The sequence below is a fragment of the Mesocricetus auratus genome, unplaced genomic scaffold, assembly GCF_017639785.1.
Source record: "Mesocricetus auratus isolate SY011 unplaced genomic scaffold, BCM_Maur_2.0 Super-Scaffold_100004, whole genome shotgun sequence".
NCBI lineage: Eukaryota > Metazoa > Chordata > Mammalia > Rodentia > Cricetidae > Mesocricetus > Mesocricetus auratus.
Window position 1 is genome coordinate 85,853,948 of NW_024429189.1, and position 22,856 is coordinate 85,876,803.

A 22,856-nucleotide genomic window follows, 5' to 3' on the forward strand; every position below is an offset into this window, starting at 1 on the left:
CTCCTTTTCACTCTACATATCCTCTGCTTTTTCATTTTCCACAATTCACTAAGGGCAGAGACTGGGCAACCAATCCAAGATTAGAGCACCATGCAGACCCTGCTACACCGAGTGGAGGAGGGGTTGGCCTCCTTGAACACTGCAGATCCAGTGAGGTGTTTCCTGTTGCCTCCTGGGTGAAATTCAAAGATCACCTTTACCAGTCGGGCCCCTCTTGTTGGTGATTGCCCGGTGCTGTGTGCTTTAGCCTCATGCCTCTGGGCCTCACTATTCCAGCCTCTTCAAAGCCAGGCTGTGATCTCTGAATTCCCAACACCAGTTGGCCTAGGCGTGGGGATGAGGGTGGTGGATGGATGGATGGATGATGTGGGCACAGCCCAGGGACTTACGATGTTGGTCTTCCAAATACCGCTTCCCTCTCCCATCCCCCAGCATAGACAGACACCACACTCCACACACTTATTGGTTTCCTCCTAAAGTTTTTATCCTGGCTGCCAAGGGAAGTAACAGCCACAACTGACTTGCAGAGAGCCCAGCAGAGAGAGCCCAGCTGTAGCTGCAACACACTTGGGCTGTACAAGTGTCTCTTCGGCATCCCTTGTCTATATTGGAGACCTTTCAGCCAGTATCCAGGACAGGGCTAAGGCTACAGAAGATGGTCTCTCCAGTGTTATTTTGAAGGCCTGCTGAGTCTCCGAAGCTTCTTGAGTTGACTGAGCAGCTCAGAGATGAACGGCTGAGGGAGAAAGAGCAGTGAGATCAAACAGGAAATCACAGTCACTATGCTGCTCTCCCTAATCTGTCTTCGAATGTCCCCAGAGCAAGAAAAGGAAAGAATTATCTAAGGCCAAGCTTTCCTCTCAAATGCTGCTCTATTCATCCTAGCCTCCCCCAGCAGGCCTCCTCGTACTGCAGAAGCAGAATATGTCTTACCTCTCTGTCGCAGGGGCAGTCTTGGAGAATGGCCTGGGTGAAAAAGAGCCAGGTAAAGAGACATGCAACTTCCCCACAAGCGCCCATCAGTCTCCCAAGATCCCGCCCCTGTAACTTGGTTCTTTGCAGCTGGCTGTTAGCTCGGGTGGTTAGTGTGGTGCTGTGAGCTGGTGTTCTTCATGTCCCTAGGTTCCCAGCCCAACTTCCAGTCCCCAGATTCCCGTCCTACCTCCAATTGAGTCCTCTGCTCCTCTGTGGATAGTTCCATGAGAGCTTCCAGATCAATCTCGGGCTCAGGAGCTTCTTGACCCTAGTTGAGAGTGACAGAGACCTGACCACCCGGTGCTAGAATGGCAGTTCCTGTCAAGGACCCATCCGCATCTGCTCACTTCCGCATGGATCCCCTCCTCTGCCCATCAATTTTTCTATCCAACAAGCATTTACTAAACAGCTACTATGTTCTACACAGAAGTGTGAAGTTACTCAGGAAGAGCATCTTCACCAGTGCTTAGGCGGAGGGAAGCCCGGATCATGAGTTCCAGAGCAACCTAGACTTCAGAGTGAGACCTTGTCTCAGAAAGGAGGGGGAATGGCTCTGGGGAGATGGCTCAGCAGATAAGAGCCCTAGCTGTTCTTCCAGGGAACCTGGATTAGATTCCCAGGATCCACACAGAGGCTCACAGCTGTCCACAACTCCAGTTCTAGGGCATGCATTTGGAGAACAGATACACATGCAGGTGAAACACCTGTACACATAAAATAAGATACTTGCTGTGTGTGGTGGTGAACACCTTTAATTCTAGCACTAGGGAGGCAAAGGCAAGTGAATCTCCATGAGTTCGAGTCCTGCTGGCCTGGTCTACACAATGAGTTCTAGACAGCCAGAGCTATGTAGAGAGGCCAGTCTCAAAAAAAGAAAAAAAAGTGCCAAGTGGTAGTGGCACCTGGGAGGCAGAGTCAGGTGACTCTGTGAGTTTGATGTCAGCCTGGTCTACAGAGGGAGTTCCAAAACAGCCAGAACTACATAGAGAAACCCTGTCTCTAAAAACCAAAACCAAAACAAAACAAAAAACTCCCCCAAAATAAGATGGGAGCTGGGCATGGTTGTGCATGCCTGTAATCCCAGCATCTTGGAGGTAGAGGCAGAGGATCAAGAGTTCAAGAAAACCCCTGGCTATATGGCCACTTCAGTGCTAGCCCAGGTTACATAAGACCCCATCTAAAGGGCAGGGGGAGAGTTAAAAGAACTGGCTGCTCTTCCAAATGATTCAGACTCGATTTTCAGGACTTGCACAATGGAAGCAGGGAACCAACTCCCAAGGATTGTCCTATGATCTCTATATGTGCACCTCAGATGTGTGGATGCACGCAAATAAATAAATGTTAAAACAGGCCTGGAGAATGGCAGTGAGTGCTTGTAATCCCAGCACTGGGAAGGCAAGACAGGTAGATTTGTGAGGCTTGCTGCTGGCCAGTCTAGCCTACATGTCAGTTTCAAGCCAATGAAAGACCCTCTCTTTTGGGGAGGAAAAAAGCTCAGTGTGGTGGCTCAGGCCTTTAATCCCAGTGCTCAGAAGGCAGAGACAAGCAGATCCCTGAGAGTTCAAGGCCAGCCTGGGCCACACAGCTAGTTTTAGACCAACTACAGTTGTATAGTAAGAACTTGTCTCAAAAAACAACAAAAGGAGTCCTAGATAGCCCAAGATGACCCCTAATTTTCTGTCCTTCTCCTCAGCCTCCTGAGTACTGGAATTATAGGTGTATACCACAATACCCAGCTGGGTATTTTATAATCATCTTTAAAAAGTGTGTGTGTGTGTGTGCGTGCGTGTGTGTGTGTATGTGTGTGTGAGTGTGTGTGCGTGTGTGTGTGTGTGTGTGCGTGTGTGTGTGAGTGTGTGTGAGTGTGTGTGTGCGTGTGTGTGCGTGCGTGCATGTGTGTGAGTGTGTGTGTGTGTGTGTGTGTACGCACAGGAACACATGCTGTGGGGTCGGTGGACAGCTAGCAGACTTGGTTCTCTCCCTCTGTCGTGGATTCTAGGGATCAAGCTCTGGTACCCAGTCTTGCGCAGCAAGCACCTTTATCACTAAACCCTTCGCCAGCCCCATCTGTACTTTTCTTTAGTGGTTTCAAAGTTTCTATTTTTCCATTTGACTATTTGGAATCTACCTTTCTTCAGGCATGTGGCTAGCAGCTGCTGTGAACTTGGCACTATGAACTTGGGAACCTCAGTGAACAAAGATCTTGTCTTCACACAGCCTCCGTATTATTGGCAGTTAATGAGTCATAGCATAAACAGATAAGAGGTCAGACCAAATGGCACACCAGTGTAATCTTAGCACTTACAAAGCTGAGATGGGGCTGCTGTGAGTACAAGGTCAGCCTGGGTTATATGTAGAGTATAAGACCCACCAGGGTATGGAGCAAGACCATGTCTCAAAACAAAAGAAAAAGCCTGGTGGTGGTGGTGGGTCCACCTGCCTCTGCTTGTCAAGAGCTGGTATTAAAGGTGTGAGCCACCACCATCTGACCCCTCTGTATTTTTATGCACACTGCAAAAGAGCACATTTTACTCTGTCAGTTTATATTCAACAAAGTAGGCTTTGTAAGCAGGGCATTGGTGGCACACGCCTTTAATCTCAGCACTAGGGAGACAGAGGCAGGAGGATCTCTGTGAGTTCGAGGTCAGCCTGGTCTACAGAGCAAGTTCCAGGAGAGTCTCTAAAACAATACAGAGAAACCCTGTCTCAAAACACCAAAAAAAAAGTTGACTTTGTAAATTAAAAGTAAAATGGATCACACATGATGTAACATAAAGGAAAAGAACACTCATCTGCCTCCCCACGCCTCTCACTAACAGGTAATACTGTTAACACCTGGGGACTTCTGCACTTTTTTTTTTAATCTATTTATTGTGTATATAGCCTTCTGCCTGCAGGCCAGCAGAGGGTACCAGATCTTATTCAAGGTGGTTGTGAGCCACCATGTGGTTGCTGGGAATTGAACTCAGGATCTCTGGAAGAACAGTCAGTGCTCTTAACCGCTGAGCCATCTCTCTAGCCCCCGACTTCTGCACTTTTTTAAAAACAATATTGCTTGAGTTCTCTCCTTTCCCCCAGGCTCTAGGACCCCTTCACCTTTCCAATCTATAACTCATCTTATTCAGCACTCAGCCTGCTTATTAAAGGCATGCTGTGTGTCAAAGATGACAGCAAGTCTTAGGACCCTAACAGCAAGACAGGCAGCATGATCCTGCCCTTGAAAAGCCAACAGACAAGTGAAAGAGCAATTACAACAGATGGTGACAGACAGATGCCTTGATGAAAGACCATGGAGTACGTGAGAAGGAAAGATCACCAAGCCAGGGGTAAGACAGATTCCTGGAAGAAGCAGCCTCTGCAATCTGAAGAGTAAAAGTTAACCAGATACTAGGTAGTTCAGCCTGTAGAGTGCTTGTCTAGCATGCACGAGCCCAGATTTAGTCCACATGACCAGTACGAACCCAGTACACTTGTAATTCCAACACCTGGGGTAGACACAGGAGGTCATCCTTGGCTACTAAGCCTGAAATGAGACCCTGTGTCCAAAATAAATAAAGAAATAACGTGAGGGTTACATGGCAACATTTGCCTTTAAAAAAAACAAAAACAAACAAACAAACAAATCTGGTCAGTCTTGGTAGCACACACCTTTGGTCCCAGCACTCAAAGGCAGAGACAGCTGATCTGTCTGGATTCAGGGCCAGTGTGCTCTATACAGTGAATTCTAGGCTGCCAAATGCTGCACAGTGAGACTCTGTCTAGGGGGGCTAAGGGAGAGGTGCAAAGAGATGGCTCAGCAGACAAAGGCACTTGCCACACAAGGCTGATGATTTCAGTATGATCCCCAGATCCCACAGTGGAAGGAGAAAACCAGTTCCCAGAAAGCTCTGTTCTCTACAAGTGCATGAATGACACATGTGAGCCCATATTCAGACACAAATCACACACACACACACAATAGGGTTTCTATTGCAGTGAAGAGACACCATGACCATGGCAACACTTATAAAGAAAACATCTAATTGAGGGGGTGGCACACAGCTCAGAGGTCAGTCCTTTATCATCATGGTGGGGAACTTGGCAGGGTGCAGGCAGACATGCTGGCTACATCTTGATCAGAAGGCAACAGGAAGTAGACTGTGACACTGGGAATAGCTTGAGCATAGTAGACATCAAAGCTCAGTGACACACTTTTTCCAACAAGGCCATACCTATTCCAACAAAGCCACACTTCCTAATAGTGTCAGACTCCCTTTAGGGGCCATTTTTTTCAAACCACCACAATAATGTAATGACAATTAATTAAATGTCAGGCATGGTGGTACATACCTGTTACCCCAACACTTGGCTAAAACAGGAAGCCAGCCTGAGCTACATCATGAGTTCCAGGCCAGTCTGGGCTACAGAAGGAGACACTGTCTCAAAAAAACAAAACCGGTCTTGGAGAGATGGCTCAGTGGTTTAGAGTACTGTTTGCTCTTCCAGACTACCTGGGTTCAATTCCCAAAACCCACATGGTGCCTCACAGTTGTTTGTAAATCCAGTTCCAAGAGATCCAATAACCTCTTCTGGCCTCTCCAGGCACAAAACAGAAGCACTCATACATATAAAGTAACAATTAAAAGAAAAAAACAAAAATGAACAATGTTTTCAGACATTGCACAATAAGGAACTTGGGATTGTGAGCCAAAAAAGAATAGAAATAATATTTCTTCCCAGAAGATCCAAGCAAAGCACAGTGGTGTCACTGAAGCCATGTAACAGATGATACCTGGAGAAGGTCTAGGTTACGCAGGAAGAGCTGGGGTGATGGGCAGAAGGGACTCTTGAGTTTCCGCTGAGCACTAAATGCACATTCAGGACCAACTGTGAGGCACTACAGGCACAGAGGTCTCACTAGGACTGGACACACAAGTCAAGTCTGAGCAATGAGCTGAACAGTCATTTTTGATCATACACGGATTCAATAGAGACCTCAAAAAGGTCTATCTATACCGAGAGGGTCAGTGGTTCCCTGGATTAAAAGCAACTTTGGACTCATCCCAACAAAGTTTAGAAACAAGTGTCAGATAGACGAAACTGAATCATGAATAACTTTACTAATGAACAGAATAAAACCCAACACTACTTGAACAAAGTTTTGGTTTTTGGTTTTTGGGTTTTTTTTTAATGCAACCACTTGAACCGGGGCAATGGCTCAGAGGTTAAGAGCACACAGTGCTACTGTAGAGGAGGCATGCTCAGTCTACATTGGGCAACTAAGAACTGCCTGGGACTCTAGCTCTGGAGGGTTTGGTGCTCCTGGCCTCTGAGCACACCAGTATTCATGTGCATATACCTACACAGAGACACATACACAATTAAAAATAAAAAAGAATAACTCTTAAAACATATCCAGCTACTTGACCTTCAATTCCCAATGTCCAGAGCCCAGTGTCTACTCCTAAAGTTGGGTGTAACTTCAGTGGTGGAGCACTTGACTAGCAAGTGAAAAGTCCTAGGTTTGATTCCCAGTAACACACACACACACACACACACACACACCACTAATCTCAGAAAGGATAGATAATTTCCAGGTATGGAAAAAAGAAATATAGAAGATAAGAAAATCCACATGGAGCCTAGGCATGTGGGGCCTGCTTAAAATGTTAGCACTCAGAAAGGCTGAGGCAGGAGGATCAGGAGTTCAAGGCCAGTCTGGAGAATTTAACAAGCCCCTGTTTCAAAGCGTAAAGTAAAAAACTGGCCATAGTGTGCCTGGGAATGCAGCTCAAGTGGCAGTGTGCTCACGCAGCACACACAGGCTCTGGCTGGAATCCCAAGGACCACATAAACCAGTCACGGGGACACGAACCTGTAATCCAGCACTCAGGAACTGGAGCTTGCATCGGCAGGAGTTCAAGGTCATTCTCAGTTACACGGAGAGTTTGAAGCCAGTCTGGGCTGTATTAGATGCTATCTTAAAACAACATGCCTGTAATTCCAGCTACTCTCAAGTCTAGAGTTCAAGGCTAGTTTAGTCTACACAGGAAGACCCTGTCTCCAAACTAAGTAAATAGTTATAAAGATTGGAAGTTTGGGGCCCTTGAGATAGCTAAGTGGCTGAAGGCACTTGCTGTACAAGTCTGACAGCCCTAATTTGATCCCTAGAATGCACATTAAAAATGGAAGGAGAGAGCAAACTCAACAAAGTTGCCTCCTCCACACATACTATGGCATGAACACCCAATATATCCATCATGTGTGCATACATATACAATTATTATTATTATTATTATTATTATTTTGGTTTCTTTCTTTTTGGTGGGAGGAGGGGTTTGAGACAGGGTTTTTCTGTGTAGCTTTAGAGCCTGTCTTGGAACTAGCTCCTGTACTCGAACTCACAGAGATCCACCTGCCTCTACCTCTCAAGTTCTGGAATTAAAGGTGTGAGTCACCAGGTCCAGCCACAATTTTTAAAGAGTTTAGAAATTCGCTTCTATAAAGAGACTCCTGACTCCAAACTATTACTATACCATTTATGTATTCAGTAAATGTTGACCACGACTGACACTACAGTAAATGTTGATTATAAAGGAATGTATCATAGCCCAATCCTTTTTCCTTCAAGTCTCCTCACCCCTAATGCCAGGGCCTTGCACACGTTAAACACATGCTCTACCACTGAGCTACACCCAAACCCCTCAATGTAATTACCAGAGAAAAACCTCACTGAGAACAAGTGTGATAAACATGTGACACTGTCACATGTGGCGGCTTCTTGCCAGCTTGATCTGAATCCCTTTCTCACCTTCATTCCACACCCAAACCATGAAGGCTGGCAATGGAGAACAGCCCAGATGAGCTAACAGTGTCTGCCACACTGACAGTGCTTGTTTTGTTTTGAGACAGGATCTCACTACGTAAACTCACTGGTCTCGAACTCATAGAAATCCGCCTGCCTTTGTCTCTTGAGTTCTGGGATTAAAGGCATGCACTATCAGCTAATAATACTTTCTGACAATTTATTGTTATTGTTGTTGTTGTGGGAGTAAATGTGCCACGGTCAGAGGACAATTTTGTGGAGTTGGTTTTCTCCTGTAACCTTTTTGGGGTGCAAGGAATCAAACTCAGGTCATCAGGCTTGTGTAACCCCTTTACCTGCTTAGCCACCTCAGTGGCCCCAACAATACTTTTCGTTTCCTTATGTATTCAGTGGTTCTCAGGATTGACATGAGACCCAAAGTCCCACACATGCCGAGCAAGTGCCCTACCTACACTGAGCCCAGCTCTTTTTGCATTTGTATTTCAGAATAGTGTCTCACGAAGTTACCCTAACTATCAAACCTGCAATATTTCTGCCTCAGTCTCCTCAAAAGCTAAGATTATAGGCCTATGCCACCAGGTATGGCAACCACACTTTCTAAAAAGTTAAAAATGTAATTTAGAAAGATGACTGTCGGGAGGGAATGGGAGAGGGACCTGGAACTGATTGTGAAGCAACCTTGTTTCTTATCTAAATTTAAACTGGAAAATAAAATAAAATAAAAAAGAATCCAAAAAAAAACAAATAAATAAATAATATAAAATAGAAAAAAAAAGAAAGATGACTGTCTTTCTAAAATATATATCTGTTTGACCTTGAAAACATTACCTAATATCACTACAAGTTTGATTAATAGTTGACTAATTACTAAGGCAAATTTCCTTATTCTCCTATATAGTTGGTAATAATAACTTTCAAGGACCAGAAATTTGCATTACATTGTTAAATGAGCTGTATAAGTACAATATCTTGAACAATATTAGAAGCATATGTACAACATGTTTTAACCAAATTAATCTCAAATTTGTATCAATATATAGTATTTGTATACAATATACAGAAGTCTAATCCAATGTAAAATATTTAAAACTGGTCGTTGCTTTTTAGAAGTAGATTTAATAATTTACCTTTTTATCTTATCAGATTTTAGAAGTAGATTCATTAAGCCGGGCGTTGGTGGCGCACGCCTTTAATCCCAGCACTCGGGAGGCAGAGGCAGGCGGATCTCTGTGAGTTCGAGGCCAGCCTGGTCTACAAGAGCGAGTTCCAGGACAGCCTCCAAAGCCACAGGGAAACCCTGTCTCGAAAAAAAAAAAAGAAGAAGTAGATTCATTAATCTACCTTTTATCTTATATCTACAGCCTCCCTTTTTTCTTTTCAGAGTAGATTCAATAATCTACCCTTTTTATCCTATCATATCTATATTTTTAAAAAACAAAATCCTTGAATCTAAACATTTTTGTTCAACTTTCTTCCTGACTGTAACCAACAATATTTTGTAACAAGTTCTCCTAAACAATGACAAATATCCATAACCCAATGAGTGACCCAAAACCACCCACCCCACCTCTTGGGTGTCATGTTCTTAAAGTTACTTCCTGCTGTCTGGGGGTGATGGCATCTTTAGGGGATCCTGAAAAGAAAAATTGGGGTTAACTGTCAAATTGTTTCATCTTTGTCCAGTCTAGTCATAATGGGAAAGTGCAGGGCTTGTCGCAAGTCCTGGCTAGAGCACTCTGTGAGGCTGGATCATCTCAGCTAGCCACCTCAAAATTGTCCTGAGCAGTTTGTAGTCTAAAGTTGATCTTTAGTTGGTATTGTTCACCTTAAGGGTATTATCATAGTCCTGGTGGAATTGTCATTGTGGTGCCCCAGTCTCTTTTTGAAGACTTCAAAGATCACTACCAGGCAAGTTCACGGATCAATGCTAAAAACTGGCAAAGACTCAAACCTGAAATCATGTACAGGGAAGTAGATGAAACCCTTTTCTAGAATTAGTTAGTATTCTATGTGGCCAGTAATATCATGACAAAAACATATATATATATATATGTGTATATATATATGTTGAGATAGTATTATAAAACCAAAGGATTATGACATTAGTGGCAATAAAATAGTCCTTAAACATTTTCTTCTGTCCCATATCAGGTGGTTCTTCTGACATGGGACAGAGATTGTGGATCTTACTTTAAAAGCACACTTTGGTGTAGAGAAGGAGAGAGCCATGCTCCAACTCCAAAGCCAACTTTAATCTTTAATTGGACTGGGACTACAAAAAGACCATTTGCATTATATATATGTTGAGAAAAGCAGAAACATGCATTCGGGAAGATTTATGAAATTTTATCCTCTTATAAATGTGATATACCAATAGGGCAGTGGTGGCACATGACCTTTAATTCCAGCACTTGAGAAGCAGAGGCAGGTGAGTTCAAGGCCAACATGGTCTACAGAGCAGAGTTCCAGGACAGCTAGAGCTATACACAGAGAAACCTGTCTTGAAAAAAAAAAAAGAAGAGTAGCCGGGCGTTGGTGGTGCATGCCTTTAATCCCAGCACGCGGGAGGCAGAGGCAGGAGGATCTCTGTGAGTTCAAGGCTAGCCTGGTTTACAGAGCGAGTTCCAGGACAGCCTCCAAAACAATACAGAGAAACCCTGTCTCGAAAAACCAAAAAAAAAAAAAAAAAGAAAAAAAAAAAAAAAAAGAAAAGAAGAGTAAAAACTTGTAATAGATTGTTCCTTTAAAATGCCACCATCTCAACTGAAATGTGCTGTTGCTGTCACCAAGAAAACCCAGTATCAAGGAAGCTGCAGGAAGGAAGGAAATATTTCACTACTGGTCAATGGTGTCCCCTACTGATACGTACATTAGATTTAGCCCTAATGCAGAGGATAGCGACCTGAGTCAGAGCTCTCCATAGATTTCGGGGACCTGTGTGGTACGGGGGAATGGGAAAAGTCAGTAACGGTAGTGAATGTGGACAAACCCTTCAAGGGGATAGAAATAGTGTTTGGAGGTAGGTGTCAAACAGGGGTCTTTTTAAATGTACAGCTGATTAAGAAGTCCCTGCCTAGAAGCCAAATCCTCAGGTTACTTCTAAATCTGTGTGCATCCCCAGATTTAGTTCCCCACAGACCCCAGGCCAAGCCACACCCAGGGGGACACTGGCCCTCTGAGGAAGGTTGAGTGTCATTAAGCTACACGAGTGGCACCCACATCCCTGTAACGGTTCCCACTGGTGCAGCAGGACAAGGCGGTCAGAGCCGTGGAGGCAGTGGCGCAGTGACAGTAGAACTGAAACCCAGCTTCACCCTGACCTCTGCCTAAGATGCCACCTGGAGCTCCCAGGCACCTAGCTGCTTCCTGCTGGCACCTTTGGACAGTTGCCATGGAAACCACATACCAGGCTGTTTATGCCTGTCATTGCCTGGGAGCGGTCCTCCCACAGGCTTGTTTTCCAGTATTAATGGGTACATTCCTCCCTCCCCACCTCCATCTTCACCCTATAAAACGAGGTTCTTTGGCTGCTGCTTTCCTCTGCTACCGGGCAAGACTTGCCCTGAGGTGTGTGAAATTCGAGACTTTTCATGTGAGTACACAAGAAACACTTTGAAATGGAAACTTAGCCAGTGGGGAGGTGCTGGAGTAGTAAAGTGGGCGTGGCCAGAGGTGCCCTGCAAAACCACACAGATGGGGACCAAGAAAGACTAACTCTCTAGTCCCAAGTCAGGGGCATCACTACCGTCTACGAGTAGGCTAAATGGACACAGGATACAGTGAGCTGCAAGACTCACCAGACCCCATCTGCCATCCTTTCCTATTCCTATAGTAGAACAGCCTTCTATTTGCAAGAATCACAGGACCCAAAGAAGGAAAGAAGGGAGCAGGGTAAGGAAGAGGACAGCCAGAAGGCAGGCTGGAAGACAGGCAGGCAGGCAGGAAGACAGGCAGACAGGCAGGCAGGCAGGCAGGCAGGCAGGCAGGCAGGCAGGCAGGCAGGCAGGCAGGCAGGCAGGAAGACAGGCAGACTAACAAATACTCGTGTGAACAATGAGAATTCCTGGTCTCCTAGAACCAACCTTGGGGTTTATAACTGCCCCATGCTTGAACCCTCCTTAGTAGATTTAAATTCTCACTGCCTGTTCAAATAAGTGCCCAAACTCTCCAGTCAGGAGTCAAACTATACTCCTAGTCCCATGGCATCCTAGCTGTATGACTTTGAACAAGTCACTTATGTATCCCAGGTGGCCTTGAAGTCACCAGGTAGCTGACTGAGGATACCTATGAACTTCTGACCCTCCAACTTATACCTCCCATAGGAACGTGCCACCATGAACCATGAATGCAATGCTGGTGACTGAAGCCAGGGCTTCATGCACATGCTCTACCAACTGAACTCTCCAGCCCTAAGTCTCCCTCAGCTGTAAGACAGCACCTACCTGATGGAGTTGTGGGGGGAGGGTTAAATCAAATAATGCCTGCCTGGGCTTGCATTGCAGTTAAGTTAAAAGGTCAAAATCTTATTCTTGAGGAATCAGTTGCTACTGCTCTGGGATCAGAGTTGACAGCGGAGTCTAAAAGAGTATTCCTTCCTGTGACCAAGGGCAAGACCCCTCCTCTCCCAGGCTTCTGCTGAAGAGAAGCAGTCAGAGCCACACATCAGAGCCAGCCGGGGTCACGTTACCAGTGCTTCCCCTGTTCTCTCCTCCAGCTCTGCCCTGCCCATTACAGAGAGTGGAGCTGACCTGCTTCTGTGCTGTCAGTGTGGTACATGAGGCAGTCACGTACAGTATATGTGACCCGGGACCTAAATTTTAAATTTCATAGCTTTCATCTTGTTTTGTTGTTTTGAATTTTGGAGACAGAGTTTCTCTGTGAAACAGGCCTGGCTGTCCTAGAACTCACTCTGTAGACCAGGCTGGCCTTGAACTCCCAAGTGCTGGGATTAAAAACGTTCACCACCACTGCTCGGCTCACTTCATCTTAATTCATTTAAAGCTAATAGTCAGCCGGGTGTTGGTGCTACACGCCTTTAATTCCAGCACTCGGGAGGCAGAGGCAGGACAGGTTCCAAAACAATACAGAGAAACCCTGCCTTGAAAAACCAAAAAAAAAAAAAAAAAAAAAAAGCTAATAGTCATAGTACTGATAGGGACAGTACTGGACAATGTAGCTCTATGCGTCAAAGAGACATAAAAACAGTCTGGCCAAGGATTTACTCTTCATCTGTCATTTGAATCTCAGAAAGTCTTAGCAAAGAGATACATCAGGCACAGATAGCCCCATTGTGTAGCTCAGAAATAGTCCAGACAATGTTAAAAGGCCTTTTCCATAGCACAAAGAGGTTAAAGACATAGCCAAGACTTTTCTTCCATCTGAAGAAGCAGCACACTCCATGAGAGCATCTCACATCAGCCCCCCAGCTCCTCTGGAAGTCTCTAAGCAAGCTCTCTGCATCTGTCTCCTGCAGCCTCCCTTGAGCTACCCACCTGGAAAAGTTCCTGAACTTGAGCATCTACCCACTGCTCCATCTCCAGCCAGCGCTGCAGATGACCTCGGTCATACTTCACCGTCAGCCGGCTGGGTCTCCGGGACCTGGGCAACTTAGAAATGTCCAAGTGACTCTTTGATTCCGAGTCTGTGGATGATGTCCTCCTTCTCTTCTCAGAATCCCAGTGGACCTTCTTGTCAGGGTTGGGAGATGTACAGGAAGCAGGACTTGAAGGCAACATGGACAGATCGGACATGGCCATGAGCTGGGGGAAACTGCCGGTCCAGGCAAGAGCATAGAGGAAAATGAGGGGACAGAAAATGGAGGGAGAGGCCCACAAGGAAGAAAGGCGGTGGGAAGCCGGCCAAGGCTCTTGGGAGGGGCAGGGGTCAAAGATCAACAGGGCTTTGTTTAGTGCTGGGAATGAGTCTCCTGGCTTCTCTCTGCAGCCAGTGGCATGCAGAACCAGACCCCAGCCTTCTTTGTGCAGCTGCTGGGACCCACAGAAAGGTAAACCTCAGACAAGTCAAGGTCAAGAGGCTGCCAGACCTTGAGAAGAGGAAGGAAGGAGCCTGTGAGTCCTGGGGGAGGGGGGCTCCCACCTGTCTTCCATGGATAGCTCTAGAATGTGACTAAAGTCGCTCACCTGAATGCCCTCAGCATCCCATCTTCTTGGAACTAAATGGCCCACTGCAGGCCAGAGCAGCTGTGGTCAGACAGTTCTGGTTCCTGCTGGAGTAGAATTCCTGCCCAGAGTGAGGCACCTCCAATGGCAATCTCGGCCAGTGTGATAGAGTTGGCAGATGGCTACCTCTGACCCTATGCCTTGTGTCTGGGTGTGTCTGAGTGTGATCTGCTATCAACTCTGCCGCTGTGATTGTTAACGGCAAATTTATGCAGCCTGGCTACATTGCACATTATCACTCTTGAGCCGTGTTGGGGGTCACGTGACCTTCCCCTGATTCAGCTTCTTCCTGATACAAGAATCCCGAAGACCTAACTTCACACAGGTGTCAATGCTCAGATTTGTAAACAAGCTTGCCATCTAAAAGAAGACTATTTTCATTTATTCAGTCTTTATAAAAAATTTTTTAAAGTAACTTCAAGTTACAGAAGACTGGGTTTTTGTGGGTTTTTTGTTTTGTTTTTCTTTTTACCTAACAGCCCAAAGTGACAAATAAATGGAAAAAAAAAAAGGTTTTTTCCCTTCTCCAGATGTAACTACCAATTCCTACCATCATTTTTAGCTTTAGTTCTCTTAAAATAATGATTATCCTTTTATGTGTTATCGTGTGTGTTTGTGTGTGTGTGTGTGTCTGTCTGTCTGTCTGTCTGTCTGTTCATGTGTGTCTGTATGTGCTGGGGACAGAACCAAAGCCTTACGTGTATGGGGCAAGCACTCTATCACTGATGAATAACTGATTGAACCTTGGGTCTTGTACATGCCAATTTTTAAAATGTATGTCTATGTGTTATTGTTGTGTTGAGTGCAGGCAAGCACATGCCACAGCGTATGTGTGGAGACCGGAGGGCAGCATATGTGTGGAGACCGGAGGGCAGCTCTCTCGTCCCTCTTTACTGAAGCAGAGCCCTTCTCGATGCTGGTCCTGCAGCACTGTGTACTCCCAGCTAGCTGGTCCATGATCTGGGTGATTCTCCTGCCTCTGCCTCCATGCCACTGATCAGAGAGCTGGGATTACAGATGTGCAGCACCGGGGACAGCTTTAACTTGGCTCCAAGGACTGACTGAGTTTGGGTCATCCAGGCCCCACCGTAAGACTTTCACGCTCTGAGCCATCTCAACAGCCTACCTTTTCCCCTCATTTCACCAGCCCTACCTTTTCCCCCCTTTTTATTTCTTTTATCTTTTTCTTTCTTTCCTTCCCTTCTTCCTTCCTTTACTTTTTTTGAGCCAGGTCTGATGTAGCCCAGGTTAGCTTCAAACTTGCTACATAGCCAAAAATGGCCTTGAACTTCTCTTTTTAAAATATTTATTTTATTTTTATGTATGCATGTGGGTACATGGATATGAATGCCAGTGACTGCAGAGTCTAGGAAAAGGGTCAGGTTCCCTGGAGTTGGCCTTACAGACAGTTGTGAGTTGCCTGTCTTAATCTGCTTCCTTTTCTTTATTATTATTATTTTTTTTTGAGATAGGGTTTACCTAACCCTTTGAAACAGCCCTGACTCTCCTGGAACTCACTCTGTAGACCTGGCTGACCTTTGACCTCAAACTCACAGAGATCTGCCTGCCTTTGCCTGCTTCTGCCTCCCAAGTGCATAGTACACTACCACCACCCACCTGGTTTTGTTTTTTAGGCAAGCCTGGTCTACAGAGCAAGTTCCAGGACAGCCAAGGCTACACAGAGATCATAGATGAGTGCTGCTTACTGGCTTGCTCCTTATGGCTTGCTCAGCCTGCTTTCTTATAGAACCCAGGACCACCAGCCCAGGACCACTGCCCACAGTGAGCTGGGCCCTGCCACACAAATCATTAACTTAAAAAATGCCTCAAGGGGCAGTGGTGGTGCATGCCTTTAGTCCCAGCACTTGGGAGGCAGAGGCAGACAGATCTCTGTGAGTTCGAGGCCAGTCTGGTCTACAAAGCTACATAGAGAAACCCTGTCTCAAGAAATTAAAAAAAAATTTTTTTCCACAGGCTTGCCTCAGACCAATCTGTGGAGGCATTTTCTTAGTCGAGGTGCCCTTTTTCTAAATGACCCTAGTTTACGTTGACAAAAAACTAACCAGCACACCCTCTGGTCTTCTACAAGAGTGGTGAGTGTTCTTAAAGCTGAGCATTTCTCCAGCCCCATCTTGAACTGATCCTCCTGTCTTCACATCCCAAGTATGAGGATCACACCAGTTTATGCAGCCCTGATCTCTGGAGCTGTAACGTATATGGACTAGGGATGCAGCTCAGTTGGTAGAGTGTTTGCCTAATGTACCAGAAGATCTGTACGACACACTTTAGCTCTAGTTTCAGGAGCAGGGTGTGTTTCTTTGGTTCCAGTTTCAGAACTAAAGTGTTTCTTTCTTTCACTGGCTCTGGTTTCGGGGCCAGGGTGAGTTTCTTTGGCTGGCTATTTTACCCTGCAGTCCCTAAGTTTTGTTTATGAACTTCCTTTTAGGTCTTGTAATGGTTGTCTTGATGATGTTAAGTTTCTATGCTCAGCGTATTGACTTCCACTGTTATATGTTGACTCCTGAGAAATAGCTTTAGAAAAAGCCAGTGCTGGGCATGGCGGCACACATGCATAGTCCCAGGACCCAGGAATCAGAGGCAGGATGGTTATGAATTCAAAGCCAACCTGTGCTATATAGCAAGATCTTGTCTTAAAGTTTAAAAAAAAAAAAAGCAAGGTATGGTAGCTAAAACCTATAATCCCAGGACTTGGGAAAGTGAGGCAAGAGGATTGCTGTGTGTTTAAGACTAGTCTAAAGACATAGTGAGCTCTGGACCAGTTTGAGCTACAAATGTGAAAGCCTATCTTTAAAAAAAATGGAGATTTAGGGGCCAATACTTAACAGAATTTGGTAATCGACTGTAACACACCAATGTGCAAACACCTTAGATGCCTGCACAGGGCACTCAGGCACGGGGCTTCTCTGAGTCTGCTTGTTTTTAGGGTGGGGGGTGGTGAGAATCCAGACAAACGTGCAGCAGGGGCACTTGTGAAGCCCAGTGGCAAAGGGAGACAAAAAGGGTAAAAGACCAGCAGAGGGAAGGTGTCTGTAGCGAGTCTTCCTCTGTTCCGCCAGCTCCCAAATAATGACACGGAGACTTGTGACTAATTATGAAAGCTCAGCCATATCTTAGACTTCTCCCACTAGCTCCTATAGCTGCCCAATAAATTCCCTGCCTTGTGGCCCCTTGGCGCCATGAACGAATGAAGGGCCGGAGTTAAGACAGTTAACTCATTCAACAATGAAAGACTCTTTGCTTTTGCATCAGAATGGGTCTCTTAGTGATTTTGGGGTTCAGAATTTGGGCACAACAGCTTCTGATTATGGTGTTTTATCACAGCAACAGAAAAGGACTTAACACATGGCCTACTCTTGAAGAATATTGTGTTACTTCCCCCATAATTTATTAGAAAGCAATCCTTCGTTGGGCCTGGGGGCACATGCCTATACTCCTGGCACTTGGGAGTGGAGATGGAGGGTCAGCAGTTCAAGGCTGGTCTTAGTTACTTAGCAAGTTCAAAACCTCAAGGCCTGAGGTAAAAACAAAACACACACTAAGCCAAGAGTGGAGACCAGCAGATTTCTGGGGCTCTATGGCTAACTAGTGTGGGATATTTGTACACTGTGAAAATGTATTAATAATAAGTCTCCTTGTTGTTATTTGTGAGCTGGTGGACCAAAGAAAAACCCATCTACAAGCTAGTCTAGCCTACTTAGTGAATTCTATGCAGTGAAAGATCGTGAGGCAAAGTAAAAGTGGACAATGTCTGAGAAACGCTGAGGTTGTCGTCCTGCCTCCACGTGCCAGAGTGCACTTGCCCCACATGTTTAACCACACACATGAGCACACTCACAACTTGTTTCTATCTACACTAACCGAGAGAACCAACAGATTTAAGACAGGTTTCAAGATCACTTTGAAGCAGAGAGCTCGGATTATTGGTATGCATAACTACACCCAGCTCATTAAGAAAACCTTAAGCAAGACTCTACTTCTATAAGATTAAGGCAGCTGGGTAAGGGACTGAAGAGATGTCTCAGTGGTTAAGAGCACTTGCTGTTTTTTCAGAAGATCTGTGTTCAGTTCCCAGCACCCACATGGTAACTCCTAACTGTCCATTAACTCCAGTTCAGGAGGCTCTGATGTCCTCTGCTGGCCATTGCAGCCATTGCATGTACATGGTGAATTTAAATATATAACAGGCAAAACATTCAGGAGATAGATGGTGGCACTCACCTTTAATCCCAGCACTTGGAGGAAGAGGCAGGTGGATATCTGTGAGTTGGTGAATTGCCTGGTCTACAGATCAAGTTCCAGGACAACCAGGGCTACACATACACATAAAAATGAGTAAGAGGGGACTGGAGAGATGGCTCCGTGGTTAAGAGCACTGGCTGCTCTTCCAGAGGTTTTGAGTTCAATTCCTAGCACCCACATGGTTCCTTTTTCTTTCTTTCTTTCTTTTTTTTTTTTTTTTTGGTTTTTCGAGACAGGGTTTCTCTGTGGCTTTGGAGGCTATCCTGGAACTAGCTCTTGTAGACCAGGCTGGTCTCAAACTCACAGAGATCTGCCTGCCTCTGCCTCCCGAGTGCTGGGATTAAAGGCTTGCGCCACCAAAGCCCGGCAACCACATGGTATCTTGCATCTGTAATGGCACCTTATTTCTTCTGGCATGCAGGTGTATATGCAGAGAAAGCACTATACATACATTAATAAATGTTTTTAAAAGTTAAGAAAAAAGGGGGGGACGGGCAGTGGTGGCACAGAAGAGAAAGGGGAAAGACTTTCTGCCTCTTGGGGGAACATTGGGAAAAGAGAGAGGAAGTGGGGGGGGTCTTTTAAAGAGCCAGGGTTCATGGGCTGCAGAGATGGCTCCGAGGCTAAGAGCGCTGGTTGCTCTTCCAAAGGTCCTGAGTTCAATTCCCAGCAACCGCATGGTGACTCACGACCATCTACAATGAGATCTGGTGCCCTCTTCTGGCATGTAAGCAGACATGCAGGCAGAACACTGTACACATAATGAATAAATACTTTTAAAAAAGAGAGAGCCAGGGTACAGACACCTGCCATGAGCAGGTGGGTGAGAGGCGGGGCTGGGTTTGCCTGGAATATAACGACTACTGCAGGGAGACCAGGAGAGATCTCAGAGAGACCAGGAGAGATCTTAAAGAGGAGAGTGACTTGAGGCTAAATAGAATAATGGCATTCTGTGTCTCTGTCTTTAGTATGGACATCATGTTCTTAAAGGGAAACCAGGAATTTATTTATTTATTTATGGTGTTTCAAGACAGGGTTTCTCTGTGACTTTGGAGCTTGACCTGGAACTAGCTCTTGTAAACCAGGCTAGTCTCAAACTCACAGAGATCCACCTGCCTCTGCCTCCTGAGTGCTGGGATTAAAAACATGCACCACCACCGCCCGGCCCAAGAAATGTTTTTAAAGCTAGGAAAGAAGATATATGCATGATGGTAGAGGCCTGTATTCTAGTACTTGGGAGATAGAGACAGAAAGATCCCTGGGGTTGCTTAGCCAGTCGAATCTGTGAGTTCCAGGTTCACTGAGAGACACTATCTCAAAGAATAATGTCAATCGATGAAGAGATGACTCAGCAGTTAAAACACTGCTAAAGTGTGAGAACCAGGATTTGGATCCCCAGAAACCCACATAAGTGACTGGTGGGCATGGCGCCTTCCCTCGAATTCCCAACTCATAAAGAGACAGAGGGAATTGATCTCCAGAGTAAGCTAGCTAGCAACGTTCCCACTTCAGTGAAAGAGTAAAGGCGGATGACACGTGATGTCAAGTTCAAGCTGCAGCCAAATAACAACAACAAGGTCAATTAGCACATGCTTCCAGAGACTCGAAGATCTGACCCTCACATCTGGCGGGGGGGCCTGACACTGGGTCACAACAATGAGGGAAAGCAGGAGGGTGTGTACAGAAGAGGAAAAACAGAAGGGGCGGCCTCACTCTATAACCTGTCCTCATGGTAACTCATCCAGTCCTTCAAGAATCAGCCCAGTTCCTTAATGATCTAATTACCACTAAACGGCCCCACCTCTGGACGCTACAGCAACAGCCGCAAATTTCACCATGAGCTCCCAAAGGGACCAAACCTTATTGAAACCACAGCAGTAGGCACCACACACACAAAAAGGCTGCTCATCATATGAAAATGATTTTTTAATTTCGGGCAAGGCGAATCTTTAGTAAGAGTGGAACTCCCAGATGAAGTCAGAATTGCAAGCATAATGAAGTCCAGGGTGTAAATATGGAAGCAATGAAGTGAGCCTGCCTGGAGTGTGGCCCCGCTTGGCCACTTAGCTGCTATAAGACCCAACACGTTAGCTCACCTGTCTGTGTCTGTTTGTTCAACACGACAATGGAAATAAAAGAGAACCTGCTTCCTTGGTTTGGTTGGATTACACTGGGTAATTTTCTGGAAGAGCTCAGGAACAAGGTTTGGACGATTTCAGTGCCCGATAAACATGCTGGCTTTGTTTTTGCAGTGCTGAAGAGCCAAACTCTAAGTTTCCGGCAAATAAAGCGTGTGTCCTACTACTGAGAGTTACATCTCCAGCCAAAATACAAGGGTCTGGTTTCGTCTTTTTCTGCAGCAGGGTCTCATATAGCACAGGCTGGTCTCAAACTTGATTTTTGATCAAGATTGGTCTTGAACTCCTGATCTTTCCCGCCTCCTCCTACCAGAAGCTAGGATTATAACCATGTGCCACCACACCCAGCTTTAAATATAGGCATTTCTAATTCCATGTACATAATGAATGTAATCATAAACTTCTGGCAATGTAGTATTATCATAAGGTGATGCTCTTCTGTGGTAGTATATTCTCTTATGTATAAACTATTAGGGAAGGTAAGAATCAAACTGTGACAAACCCTTCCTTCCCAGCAACTACACAGCCATGCTTTCCCCCTAGCATACCATTATGGGCATCACCATGCCAGGGGCTGCGGAACCCAGAGTACCCAGACAGGAGTTGACATCCACTAGTTTTTTTACTTGTTTGTTTGTTCGAGATAGGGTTTTTCTGTATTGTTTTGGAGGCTGTCCTGGAACTGGTTCTGTAGACCAGGCTGGCCTCGAATTCACAGAGATCTGCCTGCTTCTGACTCCCGAGTGCTGGGATTAAAGGTGTGCGACACCAATGCCCAGCTGACATCCACTAGTTTTTGCTCCTAGTGTCTGTGACATGCGCAGCTGGAGGATTTGCAATTGACAAAGGAAAAATGACTCTTTTTTTTGCAAGTGCTCTTTTTTTTGTTTTTGTTTATTTATTACATATATAGTGTTCTGCCTATATGCCAGAAGAGGACACCGGATTGAATTGTAGATGGTTGTGAGCCACCATGTGGTTGCTGGGAATTGAACTCAGGACCCCTGGAAGAGCAGTCAGTGCTCTTAACCTCTGAGCCATCTCTCCAGCCCCGGAAAAATGACTCTTTAGCTCCAAAGTCTTCTATGTGAAACTAATGTGGGTGAGTGATGGAAAAAAATTGTCCATGATGGGGGTAAGATAAGACAGCATGAAAAGGAGGATCTTAAGCCTGGTGGTGGCGGCGGCACATGCCTTTAATCCCAGCACTCAAGAAGGGAAAGCAGAGGCAGTTGGATCTCTGTGAGTTCGAGGCCAGCCTGGTCTACAGTGATTTCGGTTACTCCAGTTCCAGTGGATACAATACCTCTTCTGTGCTCAGTAAGCACCAGGCACATAAATGGTGCACACACAGACGAGCACTTGTACAGTTTTTAGGGGTATGTGTGTGTCTGTGTGAGTAAATATCACAAGTGCACAGGTACTTGAGGAGGCCAGAAGAGGGCTTCAGACGCCTGGAGCTGGTTGCTGGGAGTTGAATTCCAGTCCTCTGCAAGAGTAGCAACTTCTCTTAACTGCTGAGCTACCTCTCCGGACCTCCTTTTGAGGGGGAGGGGGCATAAATAGGACAAATCCTGCCAGGGTAATGATTCCTCTTTGTAATCCCAACACTAGGACTCGAGGCAGAAGATCGTGACTTTGTGTTCCGAACATGAGCATGGTCTGAGCATTTTTCCGCTTCGGACATCAAGGTGTCCACTGCTGTGTGAGAGGCCCTCCAGTGAGCTGAAGCCTCCACGTGTCCAAGCAGGGAATTCATAGGCGAGTGGTGTGTACTTACTGGGAGTTCCCCTTCTCGGGATAAAGGAAACCTGAGATTCAGGGAAGGGGCCGCTTACTAATAAAAGGTGAAGAGTTCAAAAGGAAATGTTAACACAAAACCAGGGAGAGGCCCAAACAAAAGGGAATGAACTCCTGTGGGTGACACAGGGAAGCCAGGACACCAGGAATCACCTGTTCGTCAACTACGACAGAAAGGAGGGCTGTCCAGACCATCCACTGCAGCACGCATCCCTGAGGCTGGCTTCCACAAACGCAGCCTACCCAGCTTCGGGGGTTTCTTCCAAGTGGGAAACTGGAAATGATGTCCTGAGGGCAGGCCACAGGCAGTGAAATCGTTTGCATAAGTTTTCCCCAACATTTCTCCTCCAACCCCTTTCCAAACGCCTCCAGCCATGGGCAGGGAAGGCGAGCTCTAACCGGAAAGGGAGGCCGGAGGCAGCCGCACCCTCGCCACCTCACAGTGGCGTCGCGGTCCACTTTGGACTTTTGCGATGCACTTCTGATGCTCTGGGACCCTAAGAGTGTCTGGACTCCGTGGAGCCAGCGTAGAGCCGCCTTCAGGGCATGAGAGCCTCACCCACGCCACCGGGTGTCCGAACACCACAGGTGCTGCGGTTGGGTCTGGGGTGGTGGAGCCGCCGGGCGGGTCCAGCCGGAAGTTCTGCTGGGCAGGGCGGGAGGCAGTGCAACCGGCGTGGGCGGGGCCGGCGGCGCAGG

At 46.1% G+C, this 22,856-nt stretch overlaps 1 protein-coding gene across 1 annotated transcript; it reads right to left on the reverse strand.

Annotated features, from left to right (window-relative positions):
- Window positions 1-462: 462 nt before the first annotated feature.
- Ppp1r14d (protein phosphatase 1 regulatory inhibitor subunit 14D) lies at window positions 463-14,069 on the reverse strand. Its single transcript, XM_005064726.4, has 5 exons — window positions 13,921-14,069; window positions 13,273-13,549; window positions 1,163-1,243; window positions 934-966; window positions 463-736 (listed from the first exon to the last, which is right to left on the reverse strand). Exons 1-5 carry the CDS (start codon window positions 13,935-13,937, stop codon window positions 671-673), a joined length of 474 nt encoding a protein of 157 aa, XP_005064783.4. The 5' UTR covers window positions 13,938-14,069; the 3' UTR covers window positions 463-670.
- Between the last annotated feature and the right edge of the window lie 8,787 nt (window positions 14,070-22,856).